The 18,141-nt window shown below is 31.2% G+C and overlaps 1 protein-coding gene across 2 annotated transcripts in view; it reads left to right on the top strand.

Annotated features, from left to right (window-relative positions):
- Positions 1-15,389, top strand: part of LOC126884498 (zinc finger protein 675-like) — a 67,904-nt gene extending 52,515 nt beyond the window's left edge. For both annotated transcript variants that reach the window (XM_050650437.1, XM_050650436.1), the window contains one exon: positions 14,700-15,389. In XM_050650437.1, coding sequence (XP_050506394.1) covers positions 14,700-15,364 — 665 coding nt within the window. In that variant the 3' untranslated portion in view covers positions 15,365-15,389. The remainder of the gene's footprint in view (positions 1-14,699) is intronic.
- Positions 15,390-18,141: the final 2,752 nt, after the last annotated feature.

Raw genomic sequence — 18,141 nt, 5'->3', positions numbered from 1 at the left:
TTTTTCACTTTTTCCTAAAAAATTTGAAACGGTTCTTTTATTTTCATTATAATTTGCTTAATTTTGACGCTATTACCTTGTTCTGAAGCTCATTTGATAGATATTCTGAAGTACTTTGGCAAATGTTTAGGAGAAATATTTTATACATTGCATCGTTTTCCCGTTATTTAAGCATGAATACTTAGATTTGAGTACTCGTCGAAAAAAAAAACACATTTAATTGCCAATAACTCATTTTGAACTAACATTAGTTTGGTTCTTTATGTGAGGAATGTATTTAATTTTTTATTATCTTCAATTTCAGTAGTAATAACTTTTTTTGTAAAGGCTTATAGTTTTTGATTTATACGTGAAAAACCGATTTAAAACATGCATTTTTTACGAAAAAATAAAATCTTTGGTCTTTAATAACTCAAAAATGTTTATTTATTTTAATAACTTTATATAACAAATTTCGCTTATAATTTGTCCCTCTATCGACTTTGGTATTATTTTTAATAAAGTAATTTTCACCCCCGAGAAGGGATGGCATCCACCCCCAGGGTAAAAGCGCAAGTTGGCACGATATCACCTTTGTTCCTTGAGATATCCTCTAACCACTCACTAATTTTCATGCAAATCGATGGAGGTTCAACGAAATCGGAAGTGAAAACCTTCAGTGACTGCACTATTATTGTTAAATTTGGGCCAACATATTAATTTTAAAATTTTACAAACAATTATTTAATTCTTGTAACAAAGGCCGAAGCTGTATAATTTCTTCAAACAAATCGTCTCCGGCTATATCTAAATGATCATTAAATCTCATTTTTTTACAAATTTCTACAAATAAGTTTTAATAGGGCTTTTCATCGATTGTCATTTGTTTCGAGCTTCTGTCATATTTTGTGTAATCTGTGTATAATATTAATATACATGGATTATACGACATATGACAGAAGCTCGAAACAAATGACTGTTGTTGAAAAGCCCTATTTTGAGTGTTCTAAAACGTTGTTAAAATTATATAAAAAATTGTTAATGCTTGGCCGAGAGCATAATAAAAGAAATGAACTTTGTATGAAATTTTAGGATCCAAAATCAGTTCATCTTTACATAATATGTTCGTAATTGAACTGTCTGGTTTTATTTCGATGCCGTAGCTATGGCTGGTTAAAAATTGAGCTCAATCATCCAGTTTCTCTGCAGTTTCATTTGCTGTGGTAATAACATAATTAGATTAGCTATCTGTCCGAAACCCGAGCAAGAATTGTTTTAACTCTTGTAAAGCATTTGACGCCAGCTGCATATTCATTGTTTTTGATTGTAAAATTTTGCCAAAGAAGTTAATTTTGATCAGAAATTCATACCATATCATAATTATATGGACTGAGCATATTATAATATGAATGTAAATGTTGATATTTTATCTTAACATCTGGCTTGATCTTTTGAATCAAGATCAAATTTATCCGAATGTGTTATATCACATAAAGCATCATAAATTTCTGCCAAATTTTTGTACAATGGCTTTAAAGCAAAAATTGTGCTGGACGGGTAGCTTGATGACTGCATGTCTGTACCTACATAATTTCTTTGTTTATGCAGATTGGATAAATCCATACGTAATGTGCCTACCTTTGAAGTTGAGTTATACAGGGTGGCAAGGTCGGTAAATGGGTAAGTGTGGTTTTGACCGGCGTACAATTTTTGTTATAACTCTGGTGGCGCCCCTTAATTGCTGGCGCCTGTGTGCGCCGCACACATTGCACACGTGGACGGCGCGGCCCTGAGTATGCAAGCCAAGAAAGAGAGTAAGAAGAGCTACCACGACGAATATATTGTAAATAATCTGAAGTTGAGTTACAAAAATTTGACTCTAATATTTTTTGAACCTGGACCCACTTTCATGGCAGCGGCTAGTTTTCATCATGAGGTAGAAAAAGCACTAACAAAAATGGGTAAAATATTATATTTTGATGACTTTATGTCTTGTTTCCAGAATTAAAATTCTGGAAGAGTGCAGATATTATGTAAGTACATCTAAAAAATTAATAATTTAATTAATAATTAAAATTAATAAAGTATACATTATTAATACTTAGTTAAAAAGTCCTATCTATAAAATGTCAAACTTAGGGTAGTTTTAGTGATTGCTGGTAAAAAAATTAACGTGCAAAAAAGCAACCGCCTGCTTTTTAAAATGAGGATGGCACAATAATAACTACAAATATTGCTTTTTCTCAAAAGTCTAATAATGCCAGTTAGGACGTTTTTACTTATCAGGGCGGTATTATAGATTAACATTAATGATTTCTCTTTTGGTTTTAAAATTATTACCTAATAAAATACATACAAGCAGGTTTAATGAAATGGATGTTTAAGAAGTTAGCGATAAGATGTTAGAAGAGCATGAGAAAGTAAATAAAAATATTTTATTTTTAATACAACTGCCCTAGTGATCCAACAAATTGTGTTACTTTTTATTGTATTCTAATATTACTTTGTATTATATTTAATAATTATTTTAACAGCTGAAACCCTAATTTGCGGCTTTTTTTTTTTCACAGGCAACCTTGTATCGTCGTATTAGACAAAAATAGCTTCAATTTGATATTAAAAAATATGCACCTATGTCATGAATCATGAATAATTTCTTTTTTCAAAAATAAATTACTATTAATTTAATTTAAATTGTCATCGATGGATTCTCGTGGTCTTAATTTTATATAAAAATGTGAATTTAATTAACTAACATAATGAACGTAGTGATTCTGCAGTGGGATCTTAGACTATTAATTATAACCACTTTTCAAAAGATAGTAGATGTGGTTTGTTATATTTTCAAAGCCAAACAGGTTAAATTTTCCTCTATAAACTGAGCTATAGTCCATTAACTCAGCTTAGGAAAATTTTGACAGATTCATTGTAGAAAACATACAACACAAAAATTCCTATTTCACACTATTAATGTGTCGAATAAACACTATTGCAGCCGTCTTTCATTGAAAAAAGAAGAATAATGAGAGTGTATATTGATTAAATTTTATTAAAAATTTTTCATTTTATAAATAGTGCAGTCAGTGAAGGTTTTCACCTCCGATTTCGTTGAACCTTCATCGATTTTCATGAAAATTGGTGAGTAATTAGAGGATACCTCAAGGAACAAAGGTGACATGATGCCAAGTTGCGCTTTTACCCTGGGGGTGGATGCCACCCCTTCTTGGGGATGAAAATTGTTTTATTAAAAATAATACCATAAGTCGATAGAGGGACAAATTATAAGCAAAATTTGTTATATAAAGTTATTCAAATAAATCAACACTTTTTGAGTTATTAAAGACCAAAGATTTTACATTTTTTCGTAAAAAAATGCATGTTTCGAATCGTTTAGAAAACCGTTTCGAATTTTTTAGGAAAAAGTGAAAAATTAAACATACGCCATTTCCACAAAAATTAAAATGTATAGTAAGCCTTTTAATTTTGACCGGTTTAGAATGCATATTTTTGAAAAAAAGATATAATTTAAAAAAATCATAATTTTTAAAATTATTGTAATTCTCATATTCATTTGATAATAACTCCAAAAATAGTCAATATACGTAAAAAATTATATATAACCAAATTTTAGTTTTTTTTTTGAGCCAAATATTTTACCTGTTTTAGTATTTCTATAGGGTAAAAAATAACCGAGATAGAAACGTTTAAATCTTAAATTTAGCTGTGGGAACCATGCAGCCGGGGTCATTTAACCTTTTATTTTTTAAAAATGTAAGGGGTTTAAAAGATTATGTTCAACTTGCTTAAATAGCACTTGGAATTAACTTTCAAACAGTTTTTAGATGAACCTGATATCATAAACACGAACGGAGTTATTAAAAAAAAAACAATAACATTTTTTGGAAAAATTTTTAAAAGATAAATTTTGACGCTATCAACATGTTCGGGGGCTCATTTGATAGATATTTTTAAGTACTTTGACAAATGTTTAATAAGTTTATATTATAAAATGCATCAATTTCCCCTTATTTCAGCTTGAATACTTACGAGTTTTTAACTCGCCGAAAAAAAATATACATTCAATTACCTATAACTCACTTTTAGTTAACATAAAAAGGTTTTTCTAGTAAATGGTTTATTTCATTTTTTATTAAACGCTTTTATTTAGTTCAATAGTTTGCATCAAATCTTTAGACGTTAATTTGACTGGCTTTTCTTCAATTCAAATGAATGAAAATTTGCAGACATATGCATTCGCGGGAACAATACACGAATAGTCAATAACATTTTTTTATGTTTATTAACTGTTTAAATAAAAAAAGCTGGACGGAAGGGCCGCCCGAGAACTTTATCGTACCGCTCTATTATCGTTATGGTACTAGATACTGGAATTCTATAAAAATAACAAAGTTACTCGTTATTTTGATATTTTAGAAACACCTACTGTACTTAAAAGTATTTTATGGTTCTACGCATCATTAATTCCTGCATTTGAGAAAATGTTCGATGCCATATTTCGGGGACACACTATAGATGTGTAGATTATTGCATAAATCAATAGAATATTATAGTCATACTTTCATTTCAAATTAATTCATTTTTCTGAGAAATTAATAGTTTACAATATTTGCATTTCATTCTATTTCGATTACGCCAGTCAATGCGCGAGATTAAGAACAAGATATTATCTCCAAATTCTATCCTACTGCATGGATTTTAATGAAATTTTGGGAGTAGCCCAATCTCCTAATTCAAAGTCTATCCTATATACTATGGCGCTTTTATCATGGGGGAAGTTCCCACCACTTCTCAGGGGTGAAATATTTTTATTTTCGAATTACATGGAGAAAAAGGAAGATTTTTAAGAAAATTTAAAAATTCATTCTATAATTTGATCACATTTTTTACAAAAACCATTCATTTTAAACCCGTTCAGCTTTTTGAAAGTAGAAATAACACTATATATATTAAAAGGTATTGTAGAAGGAAAACAATGCATTTAAATTATGGTAGATGGGGAGTTAAATGTATATACTTTTCATTTTTCCTTAAAGTACATTAGTCATATATTTTTTTGCACCATATCTCGCTTAGTTTGTAAGTAACCGACATTTAACGGTGCTCGTTTTAAAGGCATTTTCAAACACTACAAAAGGTGTTGGTAGCATTATACACCTAAAACCTACCGTTCCTCTGTTATTTCAAGTTGAATACACCAATTTGAGCATGCACCAAAAAACAAACTATTTTCACCTACCATATCTCTTTTTGTATTATAAATAGAACATTTACGAAGGAACGAATCTCTTTATTATTTATAATCTAAAAAATGTTTTATATAGTGTTTTTAGTTCGATGCATAGTTTTTAAGGTATTCACAAAAAATCCGTCCGAAAAGGTGTCATTTTTCAATGAAAATGGCCAATTTTCAACTACGCATAACTCAAAAAGTATTGAGTTGTCAAAAAAAAGTATAGACCAGTTTTTGCTTAGAAATAGGTTTTTTAGCCACTTCCGTGCTTATTTTGACCAACAAATTTTCCACCCCCTTGAAGAAGTGGGAACCGCCCCAAGATAAAAGCGCCATAGTATATAGGGTAGATTTTGTTTCTTGAGCTATTCCCTACTTACTGTGAAAATATCAAGTACATCAATGTAGTAGGATGGAATTCGGAGCCAAATACCCTCATTGACTGCCCTACAATAATGCTCTGCTATGAACGCGTGAGAGAGGACACACTTAAGATTATAGCAAAATTTCTATTTACCGTAACTTTTCGAGTTTTGAGCTACAGCAATGAATTTTATGTCATTGGAAAGATAATTTTGCATTCTTTCAAAATATGTTAAAATATACAGGGCGTATCTAAAAAAATTAAGATTTTTTATTCATTTCCGGTTCAACCGGAAGCCATATTTTTGGTAATATTTATTGTGATAATAGTTAATAAAGTACCATATATGTTTGCAAAATTTCAAATTTTAGTTTCTATTAAGAAGGAAGTTACGGGCACTCGAATATTTTTTTATAAAAAATTCATAACTCCCCTCCTATGGGGAGTTAAGATATATGACTAATGTCATTCAATTTACTGATAGGATATCAAAAATATATCAAAAAATAAAAAAAATTCCTTGGAGCCATTTTTGAGAAAATCTAGTTCAAATTTATGTCAAAATTTTACCCCTTAAATATAGGCAACCCGTAACTTTTTCTGAAAAACGATAACATCCTTCTTATAGCCCCATCTTTAGGCTATATAACGACTTTTTCAAATTAAACTTACCTTAAACAAGTTTTTAGATAGATAGGGAAATGTGTCGGGTGGGCGGTCGGCCATGTTGGCCGCCATTTTGAATTTGGAAATGTCAAATTCCGTATTTTTATTTAGCTATCGATGAGCTTACTTTGAGTTGAATTTCATTCATTTCGGTCAAAATTTGCAAAAATGGGCCCTAAATAACCCCCCTATTTCGGCCCCCCTTTGAGAGGTTTTTTTTAAAAGCTTAGTTTCTCGACAAAATTCTCTTAAACTTACTCATACCGAATTTCATCAAAATCGGTCTAGTAGTTTTTGCTGGGCGGTGGCGACATACGTACGTACGTACATACTTCCGACATGTTTTTTTTATTTGCTTTTTAGACTCAGGGGGAATCAAAACGTCGAAAAAAAGTGAAATCTGAAAAAAATTTTTTTGCACGATCCTATAACTTTATCTATTATACTATACTACGTATATAGTACGATAAAGTAAAAAACGATTTTAATGGAAAGTGCTTAGCTTAAACTCTCTTGTTTTTTACAATGTAGAAACTTGAAACTTTTTCGGTTTGTAGCTATGTAATGATATGAACTATACATAATTGTTTACGTTATGCTTCATAAATAAACAATAAAGTTTCAAATTTTGAACGCTCATATATTTGTTTATATAAAAATCGGCACTTATTCGTATCAAATTTCAATACGATACGACACAAAACTTCAACCAAAACTCGAATTCAAAAAATTCGTGTTTTTATCGTAGTCTTAGAAAAACCATCGGTAGAGACGTTTTGTGCTACAATTAACATTAGAATTCATTTTGGCGTATTAATTATTAATTAAACGCTTTTCTTTAGTTCAATCGTTTGGGTCAAATCTTTGGACGTTAATTTGACTGCCTTTTCTTCAATGCAAATGACTAAAAATTTGCAGACATATGCATTCGTGGGAACAATACACGAATACTCAATAAAAAAATTTTATGTTTATTAATTGTTTAAATAAAAAAACGATTTCAACGGAAAATGCTTAAATTCTCTTGTTTTTTACAATGAAGAAACTTAAAACTTTTAGAGATTGTAGCTAATTATTGTAGATAATTTTACTTTTTACGTTAATTGTTTACGTTATGCTTCATAAATAAACAATAAAGTTTCAAATTTTTTGCCGATCCTGACGACTTTTCATGTTTGTACATCATATGTTTGATACATACTTTAAGGGGGGGGGGGGGGTATGGTTTGAAATATTTAATTTTTTTTTATTATTTTAAATAAAAGTGCATACTTTCAAGAATACCCTCTGAAAATTTCAGATTGATCGGAGTAAAATTACCCGAGATACAGAGTGTTGAATAGCCCTACCTTCGACCCGCTTTGCCGCGGCTTCGCGCCTGCACGCTTGAGCGTAGTGAGAAACGTTAAACAACTGTTCGCCTTCTCTTTTGTTGATTATTCCGCAATTCAAAAAACATATTCCGATGTTCACCACTTCACGATATGGCAGAAAAATACGAAGATGAAGATGCAGTCGTCAAAACATTAAACGCATTTTTCTCAAAAACTCTCTTTCAAATGCGGTGGACATTGTAACTGAAAAACTACTTGACCGATCTACCTGAAATTTTGCACAGATTTTCTTTAGACATTTCGTCAGGTAACAACGTCGAGATATTTTTCGTTTTGTGCTTATTTTTTGTTCAACAATATTAAATCTGTTGGTTTTCACAAAATTTTTATCAAAAATTTCATATTTTTGACTTCTGAGCGATACCAAAAATTCAAAAATAATTAAAAATAAAAAAACTTGACGTTGTTACCTTGTGAAACTCATAAGCTAATTAAATCTTTTTGAATTTTTTGTTTCGTATAATCCAGTGATGAGTTCTGATGTCCACCGCAAAATCCATTTTTTTTAGCTGCCTGCCAAAATTTGTCACCAATGGCGTATTTTTCAATATTTTGGATTTAATTTTTTCTTAAATATTCTTTGAATTGTACTTAATATGATTATTTAATTTAAAAATAAAATAATTCTACCATAGCTTCGAAAAAAATTCACAAATATGTGCTTGATATGTTGATTTCAAACCATACCTCCCCCTTAATAAACATGACGATATATTTGAATGTTTGAAAAGTGTAAGACTAAAAAGTAAAAAATAAAAAAATATGAAAAAAAAAATTTAGGAAACGCTTTTCTTTAGCGTTTTTTCTTTAGAAAAAGCAAAAAATAAAAATAATTGAAAAAATCCAACACATTCGTCAAAGAAAAGCGTGGGGCGAAAACCGTTTATTCGATGAAGACGCGCCACGCTTTTCTTTGACGAATGTGTTAGATTTTTTCAATTCTTTTTATTTTTTGCTTTTTAGTTGATTTTTTATATTTCTAATTTTAGTCACTCGTAACTAAAGAAAAGCGTTTCCTAAAAATTTTTTTTCATATTTTTTATTAGCTTCAATTTTGATAATAATAACTTTTTTGTTAACACTTTTTGAGTTATTGATGAAAAATTGGTTAAAAACATGCATTTTTCTCAAAAAAAAATTAAAATCTTTGATCTTTAATAACTCAAATAGTTTTGATTTATTTTAATAACTTTATATAACAAATTTTGCTTGAAATTTGTCGCTCTATAGAATTATGGGGGTTATAGTTATGGCACCATATCACCTTTGTTCCTTGAGATATCCTCTAACCACTCACCAATTTTCATGCAAATCGATGGAGGTTCAACGAAATCGGAGCTAATAGCTCATATCCACCTTCAGTGACTCCACTATAATAGATACTAAGTACTCCATAAACGACCACAAAATTTCAAAAATAAACTTTTTGTTTTAATTGATGCAGTTTTATTTTCAATATTAATATTACAAGAGGGTGAGAATAAATGGAAAATAATGCGACAATTTTTGAAAAATTGTTGTCTGGAAACAAGTTTGAGAAACAAATTAGAGCATTATTTTTTTATTTATTCTTACTTTACTTTAATTTATTAAAAAATATTTTTATCATTGTTAACCTTAGCAGACGGGTCTCAAAATATTACACAAAAGACGGGCCGGGGTCTGATCTCTGAACGGACCCTATTCATATAATGCGTGAACTATAATATATGCCTATACGAAAAAAAAAAAACTGTAACAATAAGCGCCGGACTCCACTTGCGATTTTCTAGTCGCGCGATTGTTTTGTCGTAAAATTGAATACATTGTTTCAAATACAAGTCAATCCACGATTATTTAGTCGCAAATGGATTGACTCGTATTTGAAACAATGTGTTCAATATTCGCTACAAAATAATCGCGCGACTAAAATCGCAAGTGGAGTGCAGCGCTAACACGTTATTTTTATAGTATTGAACATTTATTGGATTAAAGTACCTATATACATAATATTTGTACAATGTACACAAACTGTCTCTGATTTCGCGTGTTCTAGGCATACAAAATTATTACACTTTACGCATACTTTGTTTGTTTTTGAAGATATTCTTCTTTAGCGGCGAATCGATTGAGGGTAAAATTTGATTGATCCGCGCGCATGCGCACACCGACAGTATGGTATTAGTTGTTATACGGGCTCTGATTGGGTGTTGAAATTTTGAAATGATCTGTCAATAATTGTTCAATATGGAGGTTATCGGTAAACAAAAATATTGTATAATATTAGTTTTTATTGATGTGTGGACAGAAATAAAATCAAATTTATAATTATAGTGACTTTTTAAATAGTTTTGAAAAGCCGCAGGTACGTAATTCTAAATGTTTCAGTTGGAAATACCTAATAGTTTCAATACCTATCTATTTGGAAAATGTAAACAAAATAGTGTAGTTACCTATTAGTAGGCAATGCTTTAATTTACATAATCTGATTACGAACAAACTTTCTACAAATCTTCATCTCATATATCGTTTTCTTACTCTATATTTTGTTGTATTTGATTTCGACAAAAATCAAACTAATAATTTTATTAAATTCATATAAATTTATGGTGTAAACGTTTAGTTTGTGTATATTCCCACATGACGTATACGAGAGTTTGGTGCAGTTTGAAATGGCGTCAACTTTCGTACGGCGCGGTAGACGTGAAGTGGGTTCAAGCCCCAAGCAAGTTATTATTTTTTTATTTTTTTTTATAGATTTTATGATTGTAAGTATATTATTATATAATTTTTGAAGATATTCTTCTTTTTTGAAAGGGGTAGATAAGAAAGTTAGTTTGATTTTTAAATAAAATAAGTACAAATACCCTTTTAAGTATATTTACTTCGTTTAAATTACCTATTATATAATAGAAGAATATCTTCTTACGTGCGTATAAAGTACAGACACATTCTTTTTTGCCGTTGCCTCTACAACACAAATGGCACTTCCCCTTGAATTTTTTTGTTCTATCTGAGTTCACTAATATCCAAGTTCTAGGAATACGTCTGCCATATAACGCTAATCTTTTCGATTTATTATAATGCCTGAAACATATTCCTGTATAAGTTTCTTGCCTAGTGCCAAAATATACATTTTATGCTTACCCACATTGTGGTTTTTCCAATCAGGATATTTTAGTAGCCACAATTTATAGGGATTAATACCTGCAACATCAATTTGGAATTCCCCTTTTTAAACATGTACAAAACTCTTGCATAAAACTATAGTACACTCACAGTCGGTACTAATCCATAAAGTCTATGGAATTCCCTCATTGTTACAACCTTACTAGAATGCATTTAATATTATGACATAAAAAGCTTACCGGAATATTATAAGACCCCAGGTTATAAAACTGAAGTTTAAATTTAATCTAACCGTTAAATGTTCTTGTACATATGCATAGTTGTTTATCAGTAAAATATATCAACCACAGATAGATGTAAGAATGCCGATTAAAAATTAAGATCTATAAAGGAACAGCTAAAAAGTGTGATTTGGGGTCAAAGCAGACCTCGGCTAGTCCGATGAAGGTTAAAGATCAATATATGATTTATGTACAGCTTAGAGTACCTACTTATTTATGTACAACTTTTGCCCGGAGCACACTAGTTCGCTCCCAAGGTCAAAAAACCCTATTAATTATATGCTAGTTCGCTCCGAAAACCGTATACTAGTTCGCTCCCATTGTTAAGCGGATTAAGTATTTATCTACTAAGTTCTAGGAAATATATCAAATATTGGTTATTACATATGAACTATAGTCCCTATTTTGAAAAATGTTAGTGATTGATTTTGAAATTTTATTAGAAAATTTCATCTGGTTTAGAAATTTTGTTAGCTATATTCATATTAACTCTGTTTTTAAAAATAGAAATAATTTGTACCAATTCGAAAATATATCAGACAGAGCAATAAAAGTGTAGAATCATCCGTGATAATCCCTACTTAGTATGATACAATTGATCCAAAAAATGGCACAACCCAGACCATCCAAAGTGAAAGTTATCCTCCAACACCAAATTGTTCTATATTGTCCACATAAGGTTCAGAAAAAAGTGACGCCATTTTGAGCGTCGGGTTTGGGGGGCGAGGGGGAGAAATCGGTAAATTCGTAGTTTTTTACGTTTTTCGTCAATATTTCTAAAACTATGCGGTTTAGCATGAACGATCGTCTATACAAAATTGTTCTACATTAAATTTGAAATAAAAAAGGCTATATGCATAATCCTTCTAAAACGAACGGTTCCAAAGTTACGGAGGTAGTATAGTATAATTGGTCCAAAAAAAGGCCTAACCCAGACATCCAAAGTAAAAGTTTTGCTCCAACACCAAATTGTTTTATATTGTCCACATATTGTTCAGTAAAAAGTTACACCATTCTGAGCGTCCGGTTTGGGGGGAGATGGGGGAGAAGTCGGTAAATTAGTAGTTTTTTTTACGTTTTTCGTCAATATTTCTAAAACTATGCTTTAGCGTAAACAATGTTCTATATAAAAATGAACTACATAAAAGTTAAAATAAAAAAGGCCCTATACATAATCGTTATAAAATTAACAGTTCCAGAGTTACGGAGGGTGAAAAGTGGAGGTTTTCGATACTTTTTATATTTTTTGGGCAATTAATGATGAGTTTAGGTGGTGAGGTTGACGTTTCTTCAAGGGCTTATCACTAACATACCATCGGTCACTGAAATATCAAATTTTATTTACAAAACACAATCCTGTTAAAGAAAATTTCTTTCATTATTATAAATTGCCAAAAAATTATAAGAAGTATCGAAAAAGTCCACTTTTCACCCTCCGTAACTCTGGAACCGTATGTATAGGACCTTTTTAGTTTTAAATTTTATGTAGAACATTTTTGTATAGAACAGCGTTTCCCAACCGGTGGGTCGCGGGCGGATTTCAGGTGGGCCGCGGTGTGGCTGTTACAATAGCTGAATAACGTACGTATATATCATCACGGGTGAGACATGGGTCGCGAATATGAAAAAACATCAGAAGATGGGTCGCCAGACATAAAAGGTTGAGAACCACTGGTATAGAACATTGTTTACGGTAAAGCATAGTTTTAGAAATATTTACGAAAAACGTAAAAAAACTACTAATTTACCGAATTCTCCCACATCTCCCCCCCAAACCGGGCGCTCAAAATGGTGTAACTTTTTACTGAACAATATGTGGACCATATAGAACAATTTGGAGTTGGAGGAAAACTTTTACTTTGGATGTTTGGGTTAGGCATTTTTTTGGACCAATTATACTATACTATCTTCGTAACTTTGGAACCGTTCATTTTAGAAGGATTATGCATAGGGCCTTTTTTATTTCAGATTTAATGTAGAATATTTTTGTATAGAAGGCTATTCATGTTAAACCGCATAGTTTTAGAAATATTGACGATAAACGTAAAAAACAACGAATTTACCGATTTCTCCTCCCTCTCCCCCCTAAACCCGACGCTCAAGATGGTGTGACTTTTTTCTGAACATTATGTGGACCATATAGAACAATTTGGTGTTGGAGGATAACTTTCACTTTAGATGTCTGGGTTTGGGTCTAGTTATAACATACTATACCTTTACAAAATTAAACAAATAATATAAATTTATTAAAACAAGGCATTTATTTTGCTATAAATCTAATTGAAATACATTGCACGAAATTGCTAACTAACACAATTGCGAACTAGCACATTATGCACTAATTTTATTTTGCTTTAATTGCGCTTTGTGATAACAAATTGTTGACGCTCTTAAAGTACTTTTTGGTACACTTTTTCACAGAACTTCTTATTTTTATGTGTCTCAATTTAAATATCTTTTAAAACTTCTAAAAGTTGAAATATATTAGGGTGCCTATTGTAAAATAATGAATTAAATTTAGAATGGAAACTTTTACAGGCAATGGTTGTACGCTCAAGTAATGAACTGTTTTCTGCCCATGTCTCAAAAAGGAAGTCTACCTTTTTAGAAATATCTTTGTTCACTAAGTAGTCGGCAAATTATTATACGGTTTGCTGTTGTGCTAGTAAGATCTCACTAAAATCTATAGCAAAACACTCACCTACGTCTAATGGATCTAGGGAAGTCCAACTTTTTGAATTTTTCTACACCATGACTGTTCGAAATGAAATGTACATCCATTTTATTTTCGCAGAGAAGACACTTCACTTGACTCTTTTTCTAAATCGGCATACACAATCTTGGGACTAAAATTTAGGTTCAGTTTTTGACACTCAGTCTTTAAACAATTTAAGGCAGTCATATATGAATTTGTTAACTTATTTGAAAACAAAAGAATGCCAACGGCAAAAAGTGTCCATTTTCGAGTGCGTGAACTGTAACTAGTTAAGTAAAAAAATTTGTGCAGTATTTAAAAGTTCCATCAACATATATAAATTGCTTCTAATTTACCTAAAAATGTTAAGTTTAATACAAAAGAAAAAGCAACAATTTTTTTGTACCGGAGCATTTCTTAATAAAAATTGTTATTTTTGATTGGTTGTCACTTCCACGAAATATCTTTTCTAAGAAATACAGTCGAACCCGCTTATTGGAATAACTTTCGTGCCAAGCAAAAGTATTCCTATAACCGGGATATTCTAATAACCGATCATTTGTGGCTAGTAAAAATGTTTCGGGACCTCAAATTTCTATTCCGTAAACCGGGATATTCGTATAAGCGGTATTCTAATAAGTGGGTTGGACTGTATATGACCAAAGCGAATTTACCTGTGACCATTTTCTGAAAGAGCCCATTTTGCCAAATTAAGCAAACTTCAGGTTTTAACTATCAGAGTTTGAAAATTTTCTGTGTTATAGTTTCATCATCATCATCATCATTCAACCCGCATCTATCGACTTCTGGATATAGTTCTCCCTCAGTTTTTTCCATTTATTTCTGTTTCGTGCTGTTTGCATCCAATTTTTGTCGTTTGTTTTATGCTGTTTGTTGTTATGATTTATTTGTTACATTTTTCCTTGCAGTAAAAAAATGTTTATTTCCGTTTTTATTTTAGGCTTTCCCCAAGAAGAGGATATACTGAAAATTACGAAAACACATAATGCACATTCATCTAATAAAGAAAAACGTAGGAGTCAACTTGCTGAAGAAACAACATTAAAATGTGGAATATGTTTTAAGCAGTTTAGTAAACCATTTTATTTGAAAAGACATTTACTTCTGCACTCTGGAGGAAAACCACACAAGTGTGAAATCTGTTTAAAGCCGTTTTGTCGGGCAGATTCTTTACAACGACATGTCAAAACTCACACTGGAAAAAAACCATACACGTGTAATATTTGTCTTAGACAGTTTGCCCGAAAATTTACTTTAAACGAACACATGAAAATTCACACTGGAGAAAAGCCTTACGAGTGTGAAATCTGTTCTAAGCAATTCAATCGAGTTAAAAATTTGAAAAAGCATTTGAGGACACACACTGGGGAGAAGCCTTACAAGTGTGAAATTTGTCTTAAGCAGTTTAGTGAAAGAGGAAGTTTGAGATCTCATTTAAGACTGCACACTGGAGAAAAACCTCACGAGTGTGAAATTTGTTTGAAGCAATTTAGTGTGGCGTTTGCTTTAAAGAATCATTTGAGAGTACATACTGGGGAAAAACCTTATAAGTGTGAAATTTGTTTTAAACAGTTTACTCATTCATGTTCTTTAAAAATCATTTGAGAGTGCACACTGAAGAAAGGACATTTTAAGTGACATAGTGAAGAAAAATCTTACGAGTGTGAAATTATTTGTAAGCTATTATAGCTATTATGCTAATGATACTGAATGTAATGATACTGACTCTAGTCTCAAAAACACTGTATGTGGAGTACCGCAAGGTTCAGTATTGGGTCCTCTTCTGTTCCTTATCTTTATAAATGACATCACTAATTTAAAAATCGATGGGAAAATTTTTCTTTTTGCTGATGATACCAGTATCACTTGGAGCAACTCAACTATAGCATCTCTTCATGAAACTATAACTTCGGATCTACTGACGATAAAGACCTGGTCTGACTCTAATTTACTATCTTTTAATGTAGATAAAACAGTAGCATTATCCTATAAAGGAGCTCTTCAACCTTTGCCTCTTAATAACAGTCAGATCAGTACCGTTGATTCTGTAAAATTTCTTGGTATTTTTTTAGACAGCAACCTCAAATGGTCCCTTCATATCGATTCGTTAAGTAAGAAACTCGCCTCAGCTTGCTTTGCAATAAGATCTGTCTCAAGGGAACTCAATTTAGCATCTTCTAAAATAACATATTTTTCATTATTTGAGTCTCATCTTCGATATGGTCTTCCTTTTTGGGGTTCTAGTACAGCTGCTCAACTTGATGTTATTTTTAAATTGCAAAAAAGAGCAATAAGATATCTGTTTGGCCTCAGAAGATCTACACATTGCAGAAGTTACTTCAGGAATCACGGAATTTTAACACTTCCATCTTTATATATTCTAGAAACGGTTTGTTTAATTCGTAAACACCTTCATGCCTTTCCAGCAAGGCCCAATCATCTTTACTCCACCAGAAATTCAATTTTTGATATTTATTTACCGATCCCATGCACTGAGTTAGTAAAGAAATCTATATTATATTTCGCAAAAAAACTTTACAACCATCTGCCTTTACAACTTAAATCTGCAACATCTTTCCCAAAATTCCGTAAACTGACAAAAGCCTATCTATCTGAAAGACCATATTATTCAATAGAAGAATTTCTTAATGAATAACTAAGAAAATTGGGTTTCATACGCAGTAGCTTAAACTGTCAATTCCTAATGTATTTTAGTTGTTGTAAGTATGTTCAACTTTCAATTTGCAATGTATATAAATTTTGCAATTAATTGTTTTTGTCTTTGGTTTTATATCTTATTTACTGTATATTGACGATTTATCTAATTGTATTGAATTGTAGTTGTTATTTGTTATTTCTTGTTGATATTATTTTTCTTTTGACTGTATGTAAGCTTTGTCCATAAAATTGTAAAAATTTTCAATGACAATAAAGCATATTTCTATTCTATTCTATTCTATAATGATTTCTCTTTTTGGGTTAACACTTTGACTGCCACACCAAATTCACCGCAAGGGTCCTGTGCGCCACACTAATTATTTTATGAAAATGCATTTAAAATTGTTTTTCTTCAAACGTCAAATAATGATGACATTACTTATCTAACTTGATCCTGTCAAAGTTTGATGTCTCCGCCGGCAACAGTTTTTTTTCCCATTTCTTTACGGCGGAGGGAAAAATGTTGTCATGGCAACAATATGAAACATGTCACAAAGCAACAATACAAATGTCATTAACAACAATTAAACATCATTTTTATTTATAGTAATATTAAAAGTACAATTAGTTAATGAGGCATTTTCAAAATTGAAACCGTGCAAAAATGTTCCCGACTCTTGATACGCATTGGTAATTGTTGATGATACTGATGGTCGAGCACAACTTTCAGCAATCATTCCCGATGTTGGCGAATCATGAGGGTTTAAAATTTTTTGAGCATTATCGTTCTTATTTCTTATTGAATCCTCTATATATCCTTCGGCAACCGTGCTTGATTTCTAACATCTAGACGACTTTGATAGTTGTCACAGTTAATTTCGAGTAAAAATAGCGTATGAATTGTACTATTTATGGTTGAAAATTGCTACGTTTGAAGAAAAAATAGTATACTTTATTCGGCAAAGAAGCGACTTTTCTTGACTTGCCCTCTATTACGCGCCTCACTTCGTTCGGCGCGTAATATCGGGCGCGTCAGGAAAAGTCATGCTTCTCCGCCTCATAAAGTAATATACTATTATCCACATACCTTAGATACATTGTTTAAATAATGTAATTATATTTTTTGTAGTTTGACTAGTACGAAAAATATAGGTGGGAAATAAAATATAAATATGCTTTTCCATATTCCTGGAATAGTTATTTTCTTAAGTAGTGCGGGAAAGACACTTTCTGCATGAGTTAAGGACAATATTTTTTTCTATGGCCGTGCTAAAAGAGCCACTTTCACGCACGCATTTCGTTTCCGAAGGTTGCACTTTCCCACACGGCGTGCGTGAAAGTAAATTTTCCCGCACGGCGTGCGGGAAAGTAAAATACCTTGTAATATGGCATTATAATATTATAATACATGCAATTAACTAATATTTAGATATTATTTATTAATTTATTTCAAATTTATCTTATTGTGTTCATGTTTTAATGAAATTAGCGCGATTATTTTATTCATAGGAAATTCTGACCGATAGAAAGCTACAGAAATCTAAATTAAATCGATAATTTTTGATAATTTCCCGTCGTCAAGTATATTACGTCAGATGCCCTTCGTTGCTACGAAAAAATACATTCAGTGACATTAATGACAATTAACGTTTTAAAAATTATAAAAGTGATGACTTTCAACCGTCAAATTAATATTTATAACAAATGTGTGTTTAATGGTACTA

This window comes from Diabrotica virgifera, chromosome 5, assembly GCF_917563875.1.
Source record: "Diabrotica virgifera virgifera chromosome 5, PGI_DIABVI_V3a".
NCBI classification, from domain to species: domain Eukaryota; kingdom Metazoa; phylum Arthropoda; class Insecta; order Coleoptera; family Chrysomelidae; genus Diabrotica; species Diabrotica virgifera.
This window is presented reverse-complemented; position numbering and strand designations above follow the sequence as displayed.